This window comes from Leopardus geoffroyi, chromosome A3, assembly GCF_018350155.1.
Source record: "Leopardus geoffroyi isolate Oge1 chromosome A3, O.geoffroyi_Oge1_pat1.0, whole genome shotgun sequence".
NCBI classification, from domain to species: Eukaryota; Metazoa; Chordata; class Mammalia; order Carnivora; family Felidae; genus Leopardus; species Leopardus geoffroyi.
In genome coordinates, this window is record NC_059336.1 from 38,983,479 (window position 1) to 39,007,733 (window position 24,255).

At 36.8% G+C, this 24,255-nt stretch overlaps 1 protein-coding gene across 7 annotated transcripts in view; it reads right to left on the minus strand.

Moving 5' to 3' along the window:
- Nucleotides 1-24,255, minus strand: part of TASP1 (taspase 1) — a 297,506-nt gene that overhangs the window by 60,280 nt on the left and 212,971 nt on the right. For 6 of the 7 annotated variants that reach the window (XR_006703341.1, XM_045445328.1, XM_045445331.1 and 3 more), the window contains one exon: nt 5,306-5,379. Coding sequence is in view for 5 of the 7 variants with exons in the window: in XM_045445328.1 (XP_045301284.1) it covers nt 5,306-5,379 (74 nt within the window). In the remaining 2 variants the exon portion in view is untranslated. Of the gene's footprint in view, nt 1-3,875; nt 3,892-5,305; nt 5,380-24,255 lie in introns of those variants that run through there. The other variant, XR_006703342.1, reaches the window with a different exon arrangement.

Genomic DNA, 24,255 nt, shown 5'->3' on the forward strand with positions numbered 1-24,255 from the left:
TTTATCCCAGCCTTCTCTTGCAATTGCCTTGCACTTGATAAAGGGCCACTATACCTCAGGGAGATGTCTCTCAGCTCTCTTGCTCTATCTCCAGTCTTTCTTTGGCCACTGCCATGTACTTGGTGCAAATCCTACACACCTTGATGAATCACTCAGTTCTTTACCATGCTCCAAGCCTTTGGTGTGTTCACTTGGTGAAGGCTTCATAGGGAAGAACTGGTGGTGGGTATGAGACTCACCCTGTGACTGGGGCTTCTTAGGATTTTAAGCTGTCACACATGTGGCCATAAACAGTTCATTAAAAGTTGGGCTGGTTTCTCTTTATATTCTTCTATGTCAGTTTTACTCTTCTTCCTGATGTTCTGCCAGAAATAAACCAGTCAAGAGTTTTTATTCTCTCCTAAAAAAGGTTTGTCTCTTTCTGGGACTTAGTTCATTCGGGTTTTTCTAGCATATTCAGCTTTTTGGATGGTTTTTTAAATGTATGATTTTATAGTTTATCCAGCTCATTCTCATTGTTGGGAGTAGGAAGGAGCAAGTCTCTTGTGACTTTCTTCATCCTAACTGGGAGTAGAAATTTCTTTCTCAATTCCTTTGATAACTCCTTCTTGTCTGCCTCACATTTTGTATTTGTCTTCCTCCTAGACTTTATTTGAGAGGTACATTAAGCCTAACAAAAAACTCTCAGAAATCCCATATGTTCTATTCCTTTTATATAGATGTTTATTTTTTTTTTAAGCCTCAGAAACTATCTTCAAAAAAGACAAAATAGTAAATACAACATTCGGATTGCAAAAATTCTACTGAGAATCATATCTGCTTATGTAATCTGGAATGCAGAATTTAGAATTTTGCATATTGAAGGCAAGTATCTAGGGGTGCTAATAAATGCAAATATCTAGGGGGTCATAATATATGCAAATATCTATAATGTATACAATATATCTATGATATAGATATATAGACAGATATAGATATAGATATAGATATAGATATAGATATATAGATACATCAAGGAGTTAATAGGGTCCAGTCATCTGTATTCAGAGACAGATTTTGTTTCTTTGTTGTTATCATACCTTCTCCCAGAAAGGACTTAGGCATAATAAGGTATTCTTATTCTCATTTTACAGATGAGGCTCCTGAGATCCCAAGAAGAAGAGTGATCACACCAAGTGTGCAGAGTGGAGGGAAAACCCAGGCTCCAGCTTCCTGGCACTGCATCATTCCATTACGTATTCATTTCAAACCTAATCAAATGTGCCATAATATCCAAGAGTGATAATACATTTTAAATTGTCTATGCAAAAATAATATCAAAATTACAGAACAGTTCGAGGAACATCCATACATCCTTTACCCAGATTCACCTATTGATAACATTTTGCTCCATTACTTCGTAATTTGCTCTCCATCTATCCATCCATCCACATATTTTTTCTGAACCATCAAGAAGATAGTGTATATATTATGGCCCTTTATCCCTAGATACTTTAGTCTGTATTTGCTAAAAGTGAGAATATTTCTTTATGTACCACAGTACAGTTGTAACAAATTTAACAACGATACACTTTTTTCTATTTATATTCCAATTTTGTAAATTGACCTAGTAACGCATTTATAGCATTTCCCCCTTCCCATATAGGATCCAGTCTAGGATCAAGTATTACATTTAGTTGTCAAGACTCTACTATTGTTTAATCTGGAGCATTTCCCTCAGCTTTTGTCTTTTATGACACTGACATTTTTGAAGAATATAGTCCTTTTTTTCTCTTTTCATAGAATGTTCCTCATTTTAGATTTGTCTGATGTTTCCTTGTGCTTAGATTCAGGTTATGCACTTCCAGATGGAATACTATAAAAATGATGTTGTGCCTTTCTCAGGTTATCACATCAAGAGCCACATGATGTCCATCTGCCCCTCACTAGTCACATTAATTTTGATCACAAGGTCAAGTTGTTGCCTGGTTTCCCCATTTATATTTATTTTTCTCTGCAACTAGTAAGAATTCTGTGGGGAGACACGTTAAGATCATAAAACAGCCTGCTCTTCCTCAAGAATGAATTTTTTTATAACAGTATTTTCACTATTGTTATAAAAAGTGACCTCTACATAGTAAAAAAAAAAACCTAGGTTTTACTTATTACACTTGAATAAGTTCCATGCAGTCTTAACATCTGTTTTTATTACAGTAGTCCATGCACACAGGGTGTTTATTAAAAACTATTCATTAGGCACTATCTGGGTAGGATATAGGCAATCTGATTTTTAAATCCAACTGGTACCAATGCCCTAGTTTTGGTTTAATAAAAAAAAAATCTCTTTAACTTATGTTACCAGGCTTAGAAATTAAATTAAATTATACAATTGAAAGAATGTTCTATAAAAAAGAGAAGAAAACAAAGAAATTTGTAAAAGAAACTACTTCTATTTAATTCAAATCATATATGGATTTTGGTTACAATATTTATTATCCAGTCTTTTTAAAGCAGTATGATTTTGAGGTGAACTTTAATTCAAGGACTTAACTTGGATTGAACATAGCTAGCTTAAATAAAATGTTTGAATAGCCAGGTGGTTTAGTTTCTGAGGTTGGTAACAATAAGTCCAAATTGGAAAAAAAAAAAAAAAGAACTTTTTAGAAATAGTTTTTAAATTTAAAAAATGTGTGTGTTTTTTGTTGTTTGGTTTTTGAGTTTTGTTTTGGTTTAATTTTTAAAGATGCCTTCTTTCTTATTTTGCTACCATGGACCTCAACCTTATATAAGAACATGTTTTACAAACCAGTCATCATACTGAATGGGTATACCATTAATTCAGCATTTTTTTCATTGAAGTCAGGAAACCAGAGGGGTAGGCCAAAGGCTACTTACTCTCTTAAAAGGAATACAAACTTTGCTATTGCCCCTTTCTCTTTTGAGCCCAGCTTTTCATTTCTAACATTGTCTTACTTGCAATACAATAAAATTCCAGCCTTTATGACAGAAGAGATGGTTTTTTGATCAATAGAATTCAACAGCCAAAGCATTAGTGTTTTGGGTGGTTTTTTTTTTTTTTTTTTTTTCTTTCTGGAAAGCATTTGTAGCCACAGGCTCAAAGGAGGAAGAAAGGGAGAGGGATTAACTCTCTGCAAGGAAGGTCAAAAACATAATTTACAAGTGAGGCAAGAGGAGCAGCTGTATCTGTTGGCCCAATCAAGACTACCAGCTGGAGAATTTACCAGCAATATGAAAACCACATCGACCAGATGTCAAGCAATGCAACTAGAGGCCAAACATCTTTGGGCTCAATGCAGGACTCTCCACTCTCTTTACTACCCATATTTCATGTTAAATAGTAAGGTGCCTTCCACAGGCCACCAGCAGGGATAACTGGAACATTTCTACACAAGGGACTTAAATAACATGATGGTACCCCCACCACACTGGCTTAAATACTGAAGTCCACCTCCTACTTGTTCTTTTATTAAAAAGTAATTTTAGCTCGGAGTCAATATGTATGGGGTAAGAGAAACTTAAATGGCTGTAAGCCATTCTTATGGCTTATCAGGCTTATTTATATTTGGAAATTATTTTGTCATTGGGAAGAAAAGAGTGTTCTGAAAATACTTATTTGAATAGCCATTTTTCCACTCATTCTTTAAACCCATGATGTTCAATACAGTAGCTGTTTTGCCACATGTGGCTATCTAAATTAAAAGTTAAGTCATTTAGAGGCACCCGGGTAGCTCTGTCAATTAAGCATCCGACTTCAACTCAGGTCATGATCTCACAGCTCATTGGTTTGAGCCCTACATTGGGCTTTGCGCTGACAGCATGAAGCCTGCTTTGGATTCTGTGTCTCCCTGTCTCTCTGCCCCTCCCCTGTTTGTGCACATGCTCTCTCTCTCTCTCTCTCTCTCTCTCAAAAATAAATAAACATTAAAAAAAAAAAACCCTAAGTAATTTAAATTAAACTAATTTAAAATTCTGTTCCTCAGGTATACTAGCCATATTTCAGGTGCTCAATAGCCACGTGACTAGTGGCTATCACACTGGATAACAAAATATAAATATAAATAATTTCACTCATCACAGAAAATTCTATTAGGCAATGTTGCTTGAAACTCAAAAATCACCTTTAAAGTGAGCAATTATAATTCTTCTCCGTATATACTATGAAACAAAGCAATCTCTGTGCATTCTCTTATGAAATAAGCCTACTAATACAATGTGAAAACTGTATTAGTTGAGGGTAAGACAAAGGGGAGGAGAACTCAGTAATACCATGACAAATATACGTCAATCTTTGTCTGATGAAATGTTCTTGTATGCTGTACTCACAGAAGCCCTGTGATGCTCCTGGCTTGCTGAATAATATAGAGGCCAGTCTGGATGGGTTAGCAACAAGCAATAAACTGACATGTACCCTTAATTTGCTGCATGCATCTTTGATTTGTTAATGATTCAATATTTATCAGACAGTTTGTATCAGAAGTTTCCTTACTTATATTTCCCAATATGCAAAATAAATTATGTCCTTTAAAAAAGAGGCGGCCCAACTTTACAGCTTTGCAATTGAGGCACTTTAATGCCAAGTAAACATCATATGCCACAGCTGTTTCTAAAACTTTTATGAACAAGAAGAACATGAGGCCAGTATAAAATAAAACCCACAAATTATATTTCTTACTCCCAGACTCACCCACCGTGGGTGCAGTGAAACCAAGCAACTCACGAGGTGCTGTGTATGTCTGTGTGATTGTTGTGACTCACCGAGGGATGCATGCCACAGGCACGTGTCGCCCAGAGCACAGACCTTTGACTCTTCCCACAAGGGCATCATGCCAGGGTATGCCAGAACACACCAGAGCACTGGACAAGTTGCATGTGCAAGCACATCGGCTGCCTCTGCCCTTGAACATGTAGGGTGGTATACAAGTACTGTTTTTCCCTCTGTTTCCTTGATCTATTCCAACACTCCCGGCAAAATCACCCAGCCCGGTCAGCCCATCAGTTCTACTCCCACTTTCTCTTCTCAATCCCCAGTTTCTTCTTTTCCAATTATTCACAATAGATGAGGAAGAACAAGATGAAAATAAAAGGGAGGTGGTGTTTCCTAATCTCCCCTGCTTTGTCATTAAAAGCTAAAAAGATCTGCTGTTTTTCTTTGGCATCGTTAACTGTGCTTAATCAGATTCCCATAAAGATCACAGAGTTACTGCCCAACAGAAGCTGAAAAATTTCATTTGTATCAACTTAGCCAGTTAGAGGTTCATGCAACAGCTGCAAGGTTTTCAGGTTATGCCCCAGTGTTCCCGCTTACCTTGGCTTTCCCATCCTGGGCTGACATGTATCCAACACACATGCTCTCTGTCGTGTGGCTCCACAGAAATTCCACTGCCGTGGAAGAGAACACAAGTAGGCACATTCAGATCACAGATGGAAAATAAATCTTTGCTTTTTAATACAACAGTTAAAGATAGCTTTATATTTAACACACTCAGTTCCCTACTTTCCATTTGGTCCTTCATAAATGTCAAGATGATTTAGAACTCAAAACTGTGTAATGCCATTTACTGTGAAATGAAAAATGTATTTCTTTCTTGTCAAAACTTATAATTATTACATGTAAAATAAGTGCTCTTCTGTTTGAAACTTGTAAACTTAAACACACACATGCACCATACATTCATACGTACAGTACACAATGATTTAGCACATGTAATATTCCATAACGTAGTTTCCCTTAACACACACACACACACACACACACACACACACACACACACACACACAGAGTCTTGGTTTCTAAATACCATTCTCCATGAAAAGGAACCAGGATTCCTTGGAGAATGTTCGTTCCGGGGCTGGGGCAGAGAAAATTTAAAATGAATCTGGAACATCTTTTTGCATGTCAGAAAGTAAGGAAGCTCAAGGAATGATGACAACTTATCAAAATGACCCCGAGGTCAGACTGAGGGGCTTCCACTGGCCAAAGTATCAAAATAAATCATGATAGTAAGGAATTATCACCACTGAATAAAATAAGAACCAATGAAACTATACTAATGCAAATAAATAAATGAATAAATAAAAGACAAAGGAAAGAAAGCTCTTCCTTGCAGCAGAATGCCAACTAGTAAATATAGAAGAAATAACAGACTTAGAAAATCATCACGGTTGCTAAAACGAGTGGGTGAAAATTTGAAGATGAGCAAGCTGTTTACATAGTCTCAACATATCTCTCCATAATGTTCTTACAAAATAGAAACGGGGGAAGTGTAAGTTCACTGTGGAGAAACCAATGGGCCCCCCCTTAATCAAATGATCGAAACTCACATCACCAATTAAGAAAAAATCAACACCACGTGCCCCCTGATAAGACACCGTCAGACGTACACCACCACTCCTGTGGTACTTCTGCCAAAATTGCAGAGCCCAGACTGCGTGAGGAAATACCACACAAACTCGATTACAGGAATACTACTAAAGGACCGATCTGAACTCTTCACAAATGTCAAAGTCAAAACATACACAAAAAGTTGAAAAACCATTCCCATGTAAAGGAGATATGACAACTAAATGCAATGTGTTATCCTGAATAGGTCTGGGGAGGGTGGGGAACATCATAGGCACAATACTGAGACAACTGATGAAATTTAAAAGGGACTATGGCTTAGATAATAATCTCATATCAATATTAAATTTTATGATTTTGATAACTATACTGTGATTATTTAGAAGAATGGCCTGTCTTTAAGAAATATACACTGAAGTATTAGGAGTAAAGATAGCTGACATCCACCTTGCCTTCAAACAGTTAATTAAAAAAAAAGCACATGTTTAAATGTGTATGATGTGTGTGCATGTTTGTGTGTGTGTGTGTGTGTGTGTGTGTGTGTGTCTAGAGGGAAGAGAGGGGAAGGAAGGAGTGAGGATGTAAAGACAAACAGGGTAAAATAAAAACAGTGGGTAAATCTGGGTAAAGGAATAATGGGTGTCTCTTGTATTATTCTTGCAACTTTCCTGTAAGTTTGAACTTCTATTTAAATAAAAAGTGACAAAAGAAAAATCCACAAATATACGGATACACACAGCTCTGTCGCCTTCAAGTATGTACTTTCAAAATTCTAAACGTTTTTTTTTTAAGTTTTGATGATGTACTTCTCCAACAAAAGTTTCAAAGTCCCTGATAATAAAACTGCATTGCTCAACACTAAACCCTCTGGGTCCCAGACCATCCATCTGTTTATATCTCTGAGCTAATTAAGCCTGAAGACAAGTGTTGGAGTTGAGACACAACTGTGGGATCAGTGATCCTAGACTCTGAAGGCTTTGCCAGACATGTGGGGAAGAAAGAAGCAGTAAGGGGCAAAACTGAGTTCCTCAGATACGTGGCTCATTCCCTCATCATTAATTAATTATCAAACCTGCCAACCTGCTCAACAGACGCTCTGCTGAAGAGTGCAGGAAAACAGCATCACGCGACGAAGCAAGTTCTCTTCACCAGATGTTTTTTCTTCCTCACACATCTGCTTTGAACTACAAAAAATCTTGAAGTCCAGAGCAAGGTCTGGGATATTCTAAATTGCCTAATAGAGCAAAGGCATTCAAGTCTTACTGAATTTCCTTAGAGTAGTGACAAAGCAATTGTATTTAAATACAAAGTTAAGGCATTTCTAAAATTGCGACTTCTCCTTATGCTCCACATGTTAAGGTGGCTCATGAATTAGCCATGGAAAGAAAAATACATGGAAATATAGTTGATCTAGTCATGAAACTAAAGGATAAACACATTATGCTTTATTTTTTACGACACAATTTTGATGATTTTAGAATGCATTATTCTCTCTAAAAATGTAGCCTGCTTTAAAAAAATATAGTATGTAAAAAATTTAGAATTATGAAACAGGATAAATTGGGTACACTGACTGATTTCATTAACTAATTGCTTTTTAAAAAAAATTTTTTTTCAACGTTTATTTATTTCTGGGACAGAGAGAGACAGAGCATGAACGGGGGAGGGACAGAGAGAGAGGGAGACACAGAATCTGAAACAGGCTCCAGGCTCCGAGCCATCAGCCCAGAGCCCGACACGGGGCTCGAACTCACGGACCGCGAGATCGTGACCTGGCTGAAGTCGGACGCTTAACCGACTGCGCCACCCAGGCGCCCCAACTAATTGCTTTTTTAATTAAAGGGCTTCCAATGAAGTTTCTAGACACAGTCTAGGAGTTCTTAAAGAAAATAATGCAGTGTCTAAAAATTCAGTCTTCATTTACTTTTTTCACATTTATTACCAAAAAATTACCATATATTACCAAATTACCAAAAACCATTTATTACCAAAAAGTGTATTTTTGCAATGTGCATTGTACTGACACACAATTTTTAGTACCTACAACTCAAATATGTATGTATGTATGTATGTATGAGTTACTAGTTCAGGCTGGCTTGAGAAACTCAACAGAAATTTTTTTATAATTTAAATTATAGAATGCTTTTGTAAAGAAATCTTATTTATTTAAGTATATGTCTTACATTAATTTATCAAAATATTTCTTGGTCAAGGGCTTCAGGAAAGCAGGAGAGAGAGCAACCAACATTGAGAATCTATCACGTGCCAGGCACTGTCTTTTGTAATAGAACTCACTAATGCCCGGATGGGGAACGTGAGGCTAAGAGCAAGTAAGTAACATGGCTTAGGTCACTTTAGTAAGTGCATAAACTACAATTCAAACTGGACTTTTGGATTCCAAAACCTGGTGAACTTCCATCGTTCTACTGCTTTGAAATTTACCCAGCATGGAAAGAAAGATTTGTAATTAATGTTATATACTGAAAAGATTAAATTCCTTAACACCAAAGGATCACAAAACTTCAAACACAAACACAACTCTTGTACATCTCTTAAGAAAAGCTTTTAAAACTGTAACAAACCCAAGAGGCCACAAAAGCCATGATCAATACATTTGACTACATTAAAAATGTTTATAGGGGTGCCTGGGTGGCTCAGTTGGTTGAGCGTCCAAGTCTTGATTTTGGCTCAGGTCTTGATCCCAGGGTTGTTGGATCGAGTCCCACATCGGGCTTCATGCTCAGCGTGTACCTGCTTAAAATTCTCTCTCTCTCTCTCTCTCTCTCTCTCTCTCTCTCTCCCTCCCTCCCTCCCTCCCTCCCCCCCCACCCCGTCCCTCTCCCCTGCTCACACTCTTTCTCTCTTTCTCTATCAAAAAAAAAAATGTGTATTTTCTTTTGCCATATGGGGAAAAAAGTATAGAGACAAATGACACACTAGTGAAAATATCTGCAATTTGTAGCATAGAAAAAGAGCTAATTTTCTTCATACATAAAGATGTGCCACAAATCAATGAGAAAAAGACAAAAGGAAAAAGAGAAAACAAGGGGAATATAAGTGGCTCCAAAACATGAAAAGATGTTCTACATTTTTCATACTAAATGTAATGCAAATTAAAACTGCAAACTACCATTATTCAACTATCAGATATCAAAGTTTGAAACATTATGTTAGCTGGGGTAGAGAAAAGAGCACTCTCACAAATGATGGAAGCACAGCCATTTGAAAATACATCCCTGCACTTTGTGGTAGTTATATTCTACAGTGTTGCCATGAACATTGAATTAGCAAATACTGAGCTATTGCTCCTAAGGAAAATACTGGGTTCGATTCCCACAAGCCTCTGGTCACAACATTTTCAATCAGTAAGTAACCTTAAGTGTTTCTGTATAAGACAACTTATATTTCTTCATAATGAAACACAAGCAAAGAAGAGTTAACCATTTTCCTGACCCTAGATGACCTGCTCATGAATTAATTTGGTTTTCAGCCTCAAAACAATGCTGTCCCCTATGCTCTGTTTATTGGTCATTATCTTATGAATGCACAAGTTTAGCTAATTGTCCAGTTTTTCCATGGCTTCATCATGCACCACAGACATTATTTTAGGAATTTTTGGAGCAGCCCTACATACAGATCAATGAATTTCCTCTTCCTTTTTCTGGATGTACGATACTGTTATTCATGAACTCTGAGTTCATCGTCAACAGCGTAACAACTCTTGCCTGAATGATGTTTATCTAACATGCACCCTTTCTCCACAAGGCAGCACAACCTCTTTGCATTAGGAAAGCACTTCAACACTGAGCTTGGGGGCCATGTTAATTTCATTAAGATCTTAATTTTAATTTGAGTATAGCTAATGTACAGTATTATATTAGTTTCAAGTGTACAATATAGTGATTCAACAATTCTATACATTACTAGTGCTAATGATGAAAAGTGTACTCTTTAACCCCCATCCCCCCAACCCATCTCCCTATCAGTTTGTTCTCTATAATTAAGAGCCTGTTTCTTGATTTCTCTTTCTCTCTCTCTCTCTCTCTCTCTCTCTCTTCCCTTTTGTTTGCATTGTTTCTTAAATTCAAAATATGACTGAAATCATATGGTATTTGTTTTTCTCAGACTGACTTATTTCACTTAGCATTATATTCTCTAGCTCCAACCATGTTGTTGAAAATGGCAAAATTTCATTCTTTTTTCAAGGCTGAATAATATCCCATTGTGTGTGTGTGTGTGTGTGTGTGTGTGTGTGTGTGTGTGTGTGTGATATCTTGTTCATCCATTCATCTATCAATGGATACTTAGGATGCTTCCATAATTTGGCTTTTGTAAATAATGCTGCAATAAATACAGCAGTGCATATATCCCACTGAAATAATGTTTTTGTATTTTTAACACTAGTACTGTGATTGCTGGATCATAGGGTAGTTATATTTTCAACTTTTTGAGGACCTTCCATACTGTTTGTCACAGTGACAGCACCAGTTTGCATTCCCACCAACAGTACAAGAAGTAGTTCTATTTTTAACTTTTTGAGGACCCTCCATACTGTTTCTCACAGTAGCTTACCAGTTTGTCTTCCCATCAACAGGGGGAAGGGAAATCCCATCAGCAGGGGATTTCTTTATCTCCTACACTTGTATGGATTTTAGCCATTCTGACACGTGTGAAGTGAGATCTCATTGTAGTTTATGATTTGCATTTCCCTGATGATGAGTGATGTGCCTCTTTTCATTTGTCTGTTGGCCATCTGTATATCTTCTTTGGAGAAATGTCTCTTCATGTCTTCTGCCCATTTTTTAATTGGATTATGTTTTTTGGGCGTTTAATTATATATTTTGAATACTAACCCTTTATCAGATATCATTTGTGAGTATCTTCTCCCATTCTGTAGGCTGCCTTTTAGTTTTGCCGATTGTTTCCTTTGCTGTGCAGATGCTTTTTATTTTGATGTAGTCCCAATAGTTTATTTTTGCTTTTGTTTCCTTGCCTCAGGAGACATATCTAGAATAAAGTTGCTATGGCTGATGTCAAAGAGAGTACTGTCTGTGTTCCCCTCTAGGATTTTGATGGTTTCAGGTCTCACATTTAGGTCTTTAATCCATTTAAATTTATTTTTGTGTATGGTGTAAGAAAGTGGTCCAGTTTATTTCTCTTGCATGTTGTCTATTTTCCCAATACCGTTTCTGGAAGAGACTATCCTTTTCCCACTGGATATTCTTTCCTGCTTTGGCAAAGATTAACTGACCATACTGTTGTGAATTCATTTCTGGATTTTCTATTCTGTTCCATTAATCTATGTGTCTATTTTTATGCCACTCCCATACCATTTTGATTACTACACCTTTGTAATATAACTTCATATCTGGAATTATCCTTTGGCTTTTCTTTTTCAAGATTGCTTTGGCTATTCAGATTCTTCTGTAGTTACATACAAATTTTAGAATTGTTCTAGTTCTGTGAAAAATGCTATTGGTATTTTGATAGGGATTTCATTAAATCTGTAGGTTGCTTTGGGTAATACAGCATTTAAATGATATTTGTTCTTTCAACCTATGAGCATTGAATATCTTTTCTTTTTTTATAATTTTTTTAATGTTTATTTACTTTTGAGACAGAATCAGAGCATGAACAGGGGAGGGGCAGAGAGAGAGGGAGACACAGAATCTGAAGGAGGTTCCAGGCTCCGAGCCGTCAGTACAGAGCCCATCATGGGGCTCGAACTCGCGGACTGTGAGATCATGACCTGAGCTGAAGTCGGACGCTTAACTGACTGAGCCACCCAGGCGCCCCCCCCCCTTTTTTTTTAATTTAGATGCAAGTAAGTTAACATATAGTGTAGTATTGGTTTCAGGAGTAGAAATTGGTGATTCATCACTTACATATAACACCCAGTGGCTCATCCCAGCAAGTGCCCTCTTTAATGCCCATCACCCATTTAGCCCATTCCTCCTGCCACCATCTCCATCAACCCTCAATTTGTTCTCTATATTTAAGAGTCTCTTATGGTTTGCTCACCTCTATTTTTATCTTATTTTATTTTTCCTTCTCTTCTCCTATGTTCATTTGTTGTGTTTCTTAAATTCGTCATGAGTGAAATTATATGGTATTTGTCTTTCTCTGAATGGCTTATTTCACTTAGCATAATACACTCTAGTTCCATCCACATTGTTGCAAATGGTAAGATTTCATTCTTTTTGATCACTGAGTAACATTCCATCACATATATATATCACAACTTCTTTACCCGTTCATCAGTCAATGGACATTGGGCCCTTTCCATAGTTTGACTATTGTTGATAGCACTGCTATAAATATTGCATGGACTCCTTTGAATCAGCATTTTGTAACCTTTGGATAAATACCTAATAGTGTAATTTTTGGGTGGTAGGGTAGTTCTATTTTTAACTTTTTCAGGAACATCCATACTGTTTTCCATAGTGGCTACACCAGTTTCCATTCCCACCTACAGTGCAAGGGGGTTCCCTTTTCTCTGCATCTTCGCCAACATCTGTTGTTTCCTGAATTGTTCCTTTTAGTTATTCTGACAGGTGTGAGGTGGTATCTCATTGTGGTTTTGACTTGTATTTCCCTGATGATGAGTGATATTGAGCATCTTTTCATGTGTCTGTTAGCCATCTGGATGTTTTCTTTGGAAAAGTCCTCTACCAATTTCTTCATTGGATTGTTTGTTTTGGGGGGGATTGAATTTAATTAAGTTCTTTACAGATTTTGGATACTAACCCCTTACCAGACATGTCATTTGTAAATATCTTCTCCCATTCCAAAGGTTGACTTTTAGTTTTGTTGTTTCCTTCACTGGGCAGGAGCTTTTTATCTTGATGTGGTCCCAGTAGTTCATGTTTGCTTTTGTTTCCCTTGCCTCTGGAGACATGTCTAGTAATAAGTTGCTGTGGCTGAGGTCAAAAGGTTACTACCTGTATTCTCTTCTAGGATTTTGATGTCTCCTGTCTTACATTTAGGTCTTTCATCCAATTTGAATTTATTTCTGTGCATGGTGTAATAAAGTTGTCCAGTTTAGGGACTCCTAGGTGGCTCAGTTGGTTGAGCATCCAACTCTTGACTTGAGCTGAGGTCATGATCTCACGGTTCATGAGTTTGAGCCCTGCATTGGGCTCTGCGCTGACAGCGTGGAGCCTGCTTGGGTTTCTGTCTCCCTCTCTCTCTGCCCCTCCCCCACTGGCTCTCTATCTCTCAAAAAATAAAAAAATTTTAAAGAACTATTAAAAAAATAAAGAAATTGGTCCAGTTTCATTCCTCTGCATGTCACTGTCCAGTTTTCCCAACACCATTTGCTGAAGATGCTGCCTTTTTCCATTGGATACTCTTTCCTGCTTTGTCAGAGATTAGTTGGCCATAGGTTTGTGGGTCCATTTCTGGTTTTTCTATTCTGTTCCATTGATCTAAGTGTCTTTGTGCCAATACCATACTATCTTGATAATTCCAGCTTTGTAAATACAGCTTGAAGTCTGGAATTATGATGCCTCCATCTTCACAGTTTTCTTTTTCAACATTACTTTGGCTATTTGGGGTCTTTTCTGGTTCCATACACATTTTAGAACTGTTCTAGCTCTGTAAAGAATGCTGATGTTATTTTGATACGGATTGCAGTGAATGTGCAGATTGCTTTGGGTAGTATAGACATTTTAACAATATTTGTCCTTCCAATCCATGCACATGGGATGTTCTTCCATTTCTTCTTGTGTCTTCTTCAATTTCTTTCAGAAATGTTCTATAGTTTTCAGCATATAGATCTTTTACCTCTTTGGTTAGGTTTACTTCTAGGTATCTAATGGGTTTTGGTGCAATTGTAAATGGGATCAATTCCTTGATTTCTCTTTCTGCTGCTTCATTATTGGCATATATTAATGCAAGATTTCTGTACTTTGATTTTATATCCTGCAACTTTGCTGAATTCATGTATCACTTTTAGCAATTTTTTGATAGAGTCTTTCAGGTTTCCCATGTAGAGTATCATGCCATTTGTGAAGATTGGAAGTTTAACTTCTTCCTTGCCAATTTGTATGCCTTTTATTTATTTTTGTTGTCTGATTGCTGAAGTTATGGAATGTCTTTTCACTCCCTTGTATCATCAATTTCTTTCATCAGTGTTTTAAAGATTTCACAGTACAGGTCTTTCACCTCCTTGGTTAGGCTTATTCCTAGATATCTTATAATTTTTGGTGCAATTATAAATAGGACTGTTTTCTTAATTTCTCTTTCTGTTGCTTCATTATTGATGTATACAAATGCAACAAATTTCTGCACACTGATTTTGCATCCTGCCACTTTACTGAATTCATTTATTAGTTCTAGCAGAGTTTTGGAAGAGACTTGAAAGGACTTTCATTACTATGTTGAATAAAAGTGGTGAGAATGGCCATCTCTGTCTTGTTCCTTATCTTAGGGGGAAAGCTTTAAGTTTTTCATCGAGGATGTTAGCTGTGGGTTTCTCATATATGGCCTTTATTATGTTGAGGAATGTTCCCTCTAAACTTACTTTGTTAAGGATTTTTATCATGAATTGATGTTGTATTTTGTCAAGTGTTTTCTCTGAATCTATCGAAATGACCATATGCTTTTTATCCATTCTCTTGTTGATGTGATATATCACATTGATTTGTGAAAACTGAACAATGCTTGCATCCTGGGAATAAATTCCACTTGATCATGGTGAATAACTTTTTAAAATGTAGTTTTGTATTCAATATGCTAGTATTTTATTGAGAAGTTTTTGCATCTATGTTCATCAAAGACATTGGCCTGCATTTCTCTTTTTTGGTAGTGTTTTTATCTGCTTTTGGTATCAGGTAATGCAGGCCTCATAGAATAAATTTGGAAGTTTTCCTTTTTCATTTTTTGGAATCGTTTGAGAATACTTTTTTTAAATTAAATTTTAGGCAAAATACAGTGCAATATTGGTTTCAGGAGTAGAATTCAGTGATTCATCATTACATACAGTACCCAGTGCTCATCAAAAAGGCCTTCCTTAATATCCATCACCTATCTAGCTCATCCCCCACTCACCTCCCTCCATCAACACTCAGTTTATTCTCTATCATCAAGAGTTTCTTGTGATTTGTTTCCTTTTCTTCTTGTTTTTTTCCTCCCCTTCCCATATGTTCATCTGTCTTGTTTCTTAAATTCTACATGAGTGAAATCATATGGTATTTCTCTTTCTGCTTGACTTCTCTCACTTAGCATAATACATTCTAGCTCCATCCAGGTTGTTGCAAATGGCAAGATTGCACTTTTTGATGGCTGAGTAATATTCCATCATTTATATATACCACATCTTCTTTATCCATTTATCAGTCAATGCACATTTGGGCTCTCTCCATAGTCTGCTGCTTGTTGATAATGCTGCTATAAACATTAGGATTCAGGTACCCCTTCATATCCATATTTTTTGTATCCTCTGGGTAAATACATAGTAATGGAATTGCTGGATCTAGGGTAGTTTTATTTGTAGTTTTTTGAGGAACCTCCATACTGTTCTTCAGAGTGGCTACACCAGTTTGCATTCCTACCAACAGTGCAAGAGGGTTTCCTCTTTCTCCGTATCTTTGCCAACACCTGTTGTTTCTTGTGTTGTTAATTTTAGCCATTCTGACAAGTGTGAGGTGGTATCTCATTGTGGTTTTGATTTGTATTTCCTTGATGATGAGTGATGTTGTACATATTTTCCTGTTAGCCATCTGGATGTCTTCATTGGGAAAGTGTATATTCATGTTGAAAAGAATAGGTATTAATGCTTCTTTAAATATTTGTTATAATTTGCCTGTGAAGCCATCTGGTCTTAGACTTTTGTTTGTGATGATTTTTTTGACTACTGATTAATTTCACTGCTGATTATTTATATAATTTTGTATTTCTCCTGATTCAATGTTGGTAGTTTATATGTTTCTAGGAATTTATCTATTTCTTCCAAATTGTCCAATTTATTGGCATATAACTTTTCCTCATATTCTCTTACAATCCTTTGTATTTCTGTGCTATCATTTGTTATTTCTCCTCTTTAATTTCTGATTTTGAGTCCTCTCTCTTTTTTGATGAGTCTGGCTAATGGTTTATCAATTTTGTTGATATTTTCAAAGAAGCAGCTCCTGGTTTCATTGATATGTTCTATTATTTTTTAGTTCATATATTTTTCTTATTTCTGCTCTAACTTTATTATTTACTTCATTCTTTTGGTTTGGGATTTCAATTGTTCGTCTTTTTCTAATGCCTTTATGTGTAAGGGTTAGGTTGTTTATTTGAGGTTTTTCTTGTTTCTTGAGGTAGACCTGTATTGCTAAAACCTTCCCTCTTAGAACAGTTTTTGCTGCATCTCAAATGTTTTGGACTGTGTGTTTTCATTTTCATTTAATTTCATTTTGATTTCCTCTTTGATTTGTTGGTTGACCCATTTATTGTTTAGTAGTATGTTATTTAACCTCCATGTATTTGTTCTCTTTTCAGATTTTTTCTTATGGCTTTCTAGTTTCATAGCATTGTGGTCAGAAGAAATGCATGAAATGACTTTGATTTCTTTGAGTATGTTGAGATTTGTTTTGTGGGCTAACATATGATCTATTCTGGAGAATGTTCTATATGCACTTGAAAAGAATATGTATTCTGCTGTTTTAGGAAGGAACATTCTGAACATATCTGTTAAATCCATCTGGTCCAATATGTCATTCAAAGCCACTGTTTCCTTGTTGATTTTCTATTCGGATGATCTGTTCATTGATGTAAGTGGGGTGTTAAAGTCCCCTACTAGTATTGTATTATTATTGATTAGTTCATGTTTGTTATTAACTGCTTTAAGTATTTGAGTGCTCCTATGTGGATGCATAAATATTTACAATTGTTCTACCTTCTTGGATTGTCCCCTTAATGATTATATAGTGTCTTTCTTTGTCTCTGTTACAGTGTTTAAGGTCTATTTTGTCCTATGTAAGTATTGCTACCCTAGTTTTCTCTCCACACCTCCTTAAAAATCTAAATTGTCCTATCAATCTACATTATCTAAGAATTAATTTCTTCTATATTTAGATTATGACATTCTGAACTTCTGAAATTTGATGTAATAATACCATATATTTTCAATTGTCCTTCATGAGAATGCTTTATTATGATATGAAACTGATTTAATGCTATCAAATTGTTTTATGTCTCATGACTACCTAAAATATAATCAAATCTTATGAAAGGCCATGAATAAGTCCCTACATAAATTTACACTGGGCACATATAATTAAGGCAAAATCTGTTATGTTTAAAGAACAATCAAAATGAACAAAAATTTATTCCCAATAGAAATTTAAAAATTGCAAAACTTCTATAAGTTTTTAAAAATGAATACAAAACATTTATTTGTCTCAGGCCAGTTTATCTCACAAACTTTTAAAACTGTCTAATTAACTCTTAATTTATAATTAAAACCTGGCAAAAGATAGAGTTACATAGGGAAAAAAAATAATAGAACAGTAGTATTTCTTATCATGAGTGATATCTAGAAGTCTATAATTTGTTTCTTGTTTTTAAGGACTAAAATTGAAATTGTTTCATAAACTTAAAATGGAAGTTTATGGTAAGAGTATTAAGAAATAATTCTAATAATAACACAGCAAACCAGGCAGATGTTATATTATAGTAATGGGATTTTTCCACGTGTAATTATTCCATGTAGAGAATCATGAACTCAAGCAGCATACAAGGTAAATGAATAGCCTGGAGTGCAATGCCTGAGCCTGTGAAAGAGCCATGTTGCTTTGGTAGTGGCTGGTGACTGTTTGCACTTCAACTACTAATCTGAAAAGCCTATTGTTTTGTAGAAAGCCAAAGCACAGGGATTGTGAGGCTACTGAAAATGACCAGACCATGAAAAGATCTCCATCAGAAAACTTTAAGAACCAAAGGCATGCTGAAATAAATTCCTGAATGGGTTTAACATGTGAAAAATGGTCAAAGGATTTGGCAAGTTTCTTCTCTACCAGCTGACTTCACATCACATCATATCACATAAGCATGATATGATAAAAGGCCAACACTACTGATCCTGTTGCAGGGCCAGAGAATGTGTTAGGTAGGATGTGCTGTGCATGTGCTCCTCATGAATGACAGGTTAATGGTATTATAGGGACATCCAGAATGGATTCGCACATAATCTTAGAGGTTAGCCTTTCTGGAAAGTTGCATTTAATGGTTTGGAATAAAGAAACTCACCCACAGTATAATGCCCAAGAGTGGTTCTACTTTAGTCGTAGTGTCCCTCCACTATATGAGACAGCCTTTAGTCCCTATGTAAGGCTTTGACTCCTGGGGACATTTAAATCACCACCTTTACTGGTTAACATTAGAGCTACAAGCCATCCCTTGTAAGATGTTCCCCCCAGGATACCTCTTTCTCTTTCAAAATGATTCACAGGTCATTCTGTTTAAATTAAGTCAAATAAAATTTCTTCACCAGGGGTGCAAGCAAGGTTTCTCTATCCAAACAGGTTCTCTTTTCTGACCAGAGAGAAGCTCTTAGCCATCCCTCTAAAAAAAACTTGTTGTTCTTCAATTGTTTTTAACAACCCCCATCTGCACTGGCTCCTGCACCCATTTAAAACCCCTCTGCCTGGCTTCACATCCCAGACTTTCTTGCAAGGAAAACAGAACTTTAAAATCAGAACTGTCTTGGGCTAGGCAGTTGCCAAGTCAGCTGCTGCTCTTTAGACTTAGGTGGAATGTCTTCCCCTTAGACGTTCTACACAGTGCTTTAAGTTATAGCTTGCTGAATAAAGACACATTCATTTTTAAAATGGGAAGAGTGAGGAACCATAAATGGAACAGCCTCCTATTGTCTCTGTAGATTTTTCCCCCTGGTTGTTAATTTCTTTATAACCCAGTATAGGGCTCACACAGGGATGCTTTACTGTCCTGACATGGAATTCTTAAGATTCATCTTGTGTGTCCCCCTGTGGCCATTAAGTGGTTTTGAGCTGGCTTGCCTCCCTAAAAAACTTTAACCACTGAACTGTATTAAAAGGAATGGGTTCTATAGAACCTTGGCTATACTAAGCCAAGAAAATAACTATTCTCTCTTCCCAAGGCTCACCCTGATTGATTCAATACTAAAGAAGCATGATGACTGAAAAGGAGGAAGGGGATGTGGGTCAAATACAAGCCTCAAAGGACAATTCAGCTCTCTTCCTTTATCATTTTATTGTATTAGAAACTTCCGGAAATAGGGACCACTGGATGGAACCTAGAAGTTCTCTGATGAACAGGAAAGCATTCAGTGACACAAGTTTTACTGAAACATGATTTCATCCATTCAAAAATATTTTTTTAGGATTTATTTCATACAGGAGTAATCTCTATCACCCTTTTGAGCAGATGAAAATGGACTATAAAATTTGTCAAAATGTTTTTCTGAGAGTTTTAGGAGAACCACAGTAATAAGAGTTACATAACCACTAGAATTCTATTCATAAATCTTTATATTCTTTATATCAGATGGAAAATTTTATAGCCAAAAAAAAAAAAACAAAAACAAAAAAAACTACATGGTTTGATTACAGCTAGAACTATAGTTCTCAGGATGGAGGAAAAAAATTACAGATAAACCTCTATTTCTAATTTTTTTCTTTTTTTTTAAGTATATTAGTGATGGGACGCCTGGGTAGCTCAGTCAGTTAAGCGTCCAACTCTTGATTTCGACTCAGGTCACCATCTCACAGTTCCTGAGACTGAACCCCACATCAGGCTCTGCATTGACAACGTAGAGCCTGGTTGGGATTCTCTCACTCCCTTTCTCTGGCCCTACCCACTTGCTCACTCTCTCTCTCTCTCTCAAAACAAATAATTTTTTAAAAAACTACAGTTAGTGATATTTAAAGGAAAAAAATGTTCTTTTATAAGGCAAACAAAGCAGATTATATCTATTTGTAATCAACATTTTTGTCTTAAAAATGACAACTAATTCTGAAAAATATAAATCTCAGAGCACTACATCAATAGATTAATGCAACTCAGTTATTAAAAAGTTTAAATATCATGTCTGCTTATTTACTTTGCATTTAAAAACAACTACTTAATTTGCTTATTTCCATCTGATCCCTAAATAAGAACCAAAATGTCAGCCTCTATCAAGACTATAATGAAGATATAATAATTCCAAAGCATTGCTGAGGGACTAAAGAAATAATTTTCCACCCACCTCCCAGGATGTTGTGTGGAAGTACTGAATCACTGTATTGTACACCTGAAACTAATATTATACTGTATGTTAACTAACTGGAAATTAAATAAAAAGAAAAGAAAGCAGTTTCCAGCCATGACACTGGATCCTCTTTACAGACAGTTTTAGTTATATTTCTAAGACAAGTTATTAACGTCGACAAGCATCCAGCACTACCTCTTTTCCACTACCAGCCTAATAGCTAATTTGCCTTTTCTTTAGGAGTTATTTTTATGATCATGTGAGCCCAACAGAATGCCTCCTCGTAAGTGCTCATGGTGGCATGTGCCATGAAATGGAAATAAGTGATACTGCCGGGGCCCCAAGAATGAAGCTCCTTTGAAGTGCATGTGTTTATGTGTGCTCGCCAAATTTTTAATGCCAGTAAAACCAAAAGGCGGTTTGGAATTTTAACTTACAGTAAAATGACCTTTTATCTTTTTAATGTTCCAGGAAGCATCAACTCAATCTAACATTTTTTATTCTTAAACCATAGCATGTTTTGGTAACAGTGACAAGAAGAGTACTTGATAAAGAACTTTGCTTGTTCTAAGAAGGGGGGAAGGGAACGCCACATTTAAGCTCTAATTGGCAAGTGAAGAACAGTTTGATTTGATAGAGCTAAGTCGAAAATGATAGAAGGATTCATTATTCTTTGAAGTAATTATGTAAGAAATTGCAAAACTTCTCACATAGAAAAATCATGTGACATACCATTTATATAAAGTCAGGCCCACATGGGGGCTTCAAAAATATGGGTTATGGGCTATTTCTTAGGCTGGGTGGTGGGTTCACAGGTGTTCATTTTATTATTATCCTTTATAACTCACAAATTTATTACATTCTTTTAAAAATATATGAAACATTTCATAGTTAAGATGAAAAACGGGAAAAAGGGGTAGCTGGACAATTATAAGCAATATCATGTACACCACTTAATTATCAGCATAATGAACATATGCCTGGATAGCAAGGAACCTGGAGTCATTCTCTGAGTAAGGTGAGGGTAACTTAATGGGGGAGTAACAATTACCATATGTGTTCATCAGATGATCAGCCTCTGGCTGAACTGTGTGCCTCAAATTTATTTTGGATAAAGGACTCCCAACAGCAGCACAGAGGCCACTGGCTGAACACACAGCCCCTAAGAGCCCCTATGCCTCCTATCCTGAATTGCTTAAGATTTTCCTTCAATATATGGAGGCTGTTTCTCATTGATCCCCATACTCACTGCTTCTTAGTAACCATTCTCAAGCAGGGACCCTTGAACTTCACAAGGTCTGTGAGGCTCCCACCAACACAGTAAAGGCAAGCTACAAGGAAAGAAATGCACTCATATAGTGAGATGGCTGTTTATGCCATATATTTGCATAGACTCTAATTACTTGTATCAAATCACAAGTTTAAAACAGAAAAGGACTCATTTCTTTCCACTGGGAGGTTTGAGATGACTTTGTTTACACAATTATTAACCATACTATATACAGCAGCCTCAATAAAGCACTTTTGTACAGGCCTGGAAAGCACATGTAATTGTACTTTAGCAGGTAAAATATATATTGTTGTTATTGGTTTTTTTCTCTCTAAAAGCAGAGAGAAAATTAATTCTTTTCAGTTGTTTCACTCCAGGGACAAGCATTTGCTTTACATTAAAACAGTGATTTGTAGGCTGAGATTTGCCAGCATCTCATGATCTGGGAGGTGGGAGGTGGAGAGATGGGTGTTGCAAACACATTCACATCCAAATTGTCATTTTGCAAGGCTGTTTGCAGAGGCTGTCTCCTGAGATCCATTTAAACTGTCTCCAAAACTTGTTCCCTAACACTCATCATTATCCAACATTTCCAAGCCATATTGTTTGTTTGTTTGTTTGTTTGTTTTTAGAGCATGTGAAGATACCTTATATGACATTTCATTTTTCTGGAAGAGTGTCAATTTCTTTTAACATTTCTGTTAAAAGATCAATAGAGAAATTCCACTTGGCACGTAACTCGTTCACCTAATAATTAGAGGCTACTATGGTGGGTGGGTATAGGTTGGATAGGACACAGTCATTGCCCTCAAGTGATTCACAATCTGGTGGTGTGATTCTCAGAGGCAGCTGAAGCTTCTAGTGCTTGGAAAGGTATTTTAAACCCCTGGATCCTCCATGTGAGTCACTGGCACTCAAAAATCTGTGATCTATTCCTGTCAAATATTTGGGCTCAGAAAAAAGCTTAAGAGGTGTGAGCCTAGAGGGAGGGACAGACACTTTAACACATGTCTAGGATGTGTCATGGCAAGTGTTGCAAAGGATGCCAAATGCATGTTGCAAAAAAAAAAAAAAAAAAAAAAAATGCACGCGCGCGCGCGCGCGCGCGCACACACACACACACACACACACACACACACACACACACAAGGAAGGAACAAATCACCTGGGGAAAGGGTTTCCAAAGGATTCCAAGAATATTCACATCTGTCCTGGGTCTTAAAAGAAGGAATGTAATTGGCCCAAGGCATCCCATGCACAGGTAAAAGCACATGAAAGTTACTGGGGAAAAACAGGACCCTTTGGAAGAAGACCAACCAATCTGGAGTGGCAAGAACTTGGGGCATTGAGGATGTGTAAAGGGAAGGACTAATTGGAAACAACAATGAAAGCATGTTCTGGGGTTAGATCAGAGGAGGACTTTCCCATCAAGTTGAGTAGTTCTTGTCTGTCTTCTAGGGAAATGACCAGCAGAGGCAGGAGTATGTATGTGTTCTCAGGGAAGAACTGAAAAGTAGGGAGTGAGTGATAGTAACAGATACAGGTTGTGTCTTTATTTTAACACACAGAGAAAGTTATTAAACATTTAGCTTAGACTAAACTAATTACATATACTTTTGTGGCTCTTCTTTTGACCACTATTCCCCTGATCCTAGGATTAGTCTCTCTAAGCCACAATTAGGTCTAGTTCTCATTTTTGCCCTTTCTTCAGGGCAGCCTGCTTCTCTCCTGACTGCCCATTTCTGAGCCCACAGTTAGGTTCTCTGGGCCAGCTACAGATGTATTATCGAGAGCAAAGTCTGGTGACAATATGGAGATGGGAGACGAATAGAGGTGGGGTGGGTAAGGAGACAGTCTGGAAAAGAGTGACTAGGGACTGCAAGCTAGGGAAGGCACTGATTTCATTTGTCCCAGAGGATGTCAAAGAAGAAAACTAGGAACCACTGATGCAATATTATAGACTGAGCTGCCTAAAGATGCAACAGAGCACCTTGATTTGTTATAACTATTTAGACAAACTAGAGGCCCCTTTGGCAGTGAGAGGGTTTAAAAGGTTTGTTAGTTATCTGTGTTGGCATAAATTACACCAAAATGTAGTGGTTTAAAACAACAAACATTTATTATCTCAGTTTCTGTGGGTGAGGAATTCAGGAGTGGCTTTGTTGGGTGATTCTTGCTCAGAGATTCATATTCTCCCTCATGGTTGCAGTTACCTGTAAGTTCGCTCAGAGCTGAGGCTATTGGCAAGAAGTCCCAATGCCTTGCTGGTTACTGGAAGGAGGTCTCAGTTTTTTGCCACATGGACCCCTCTCTAGTGCTGCCTGAGTGTTCATACAACATGACAGTTGGTCCCTCTGAGAGTGAGTGATCCAATAGAGAAAGCAAGGAGGATGTCACAATGCCTTTAAAAAAATTTTTTTAATGTTT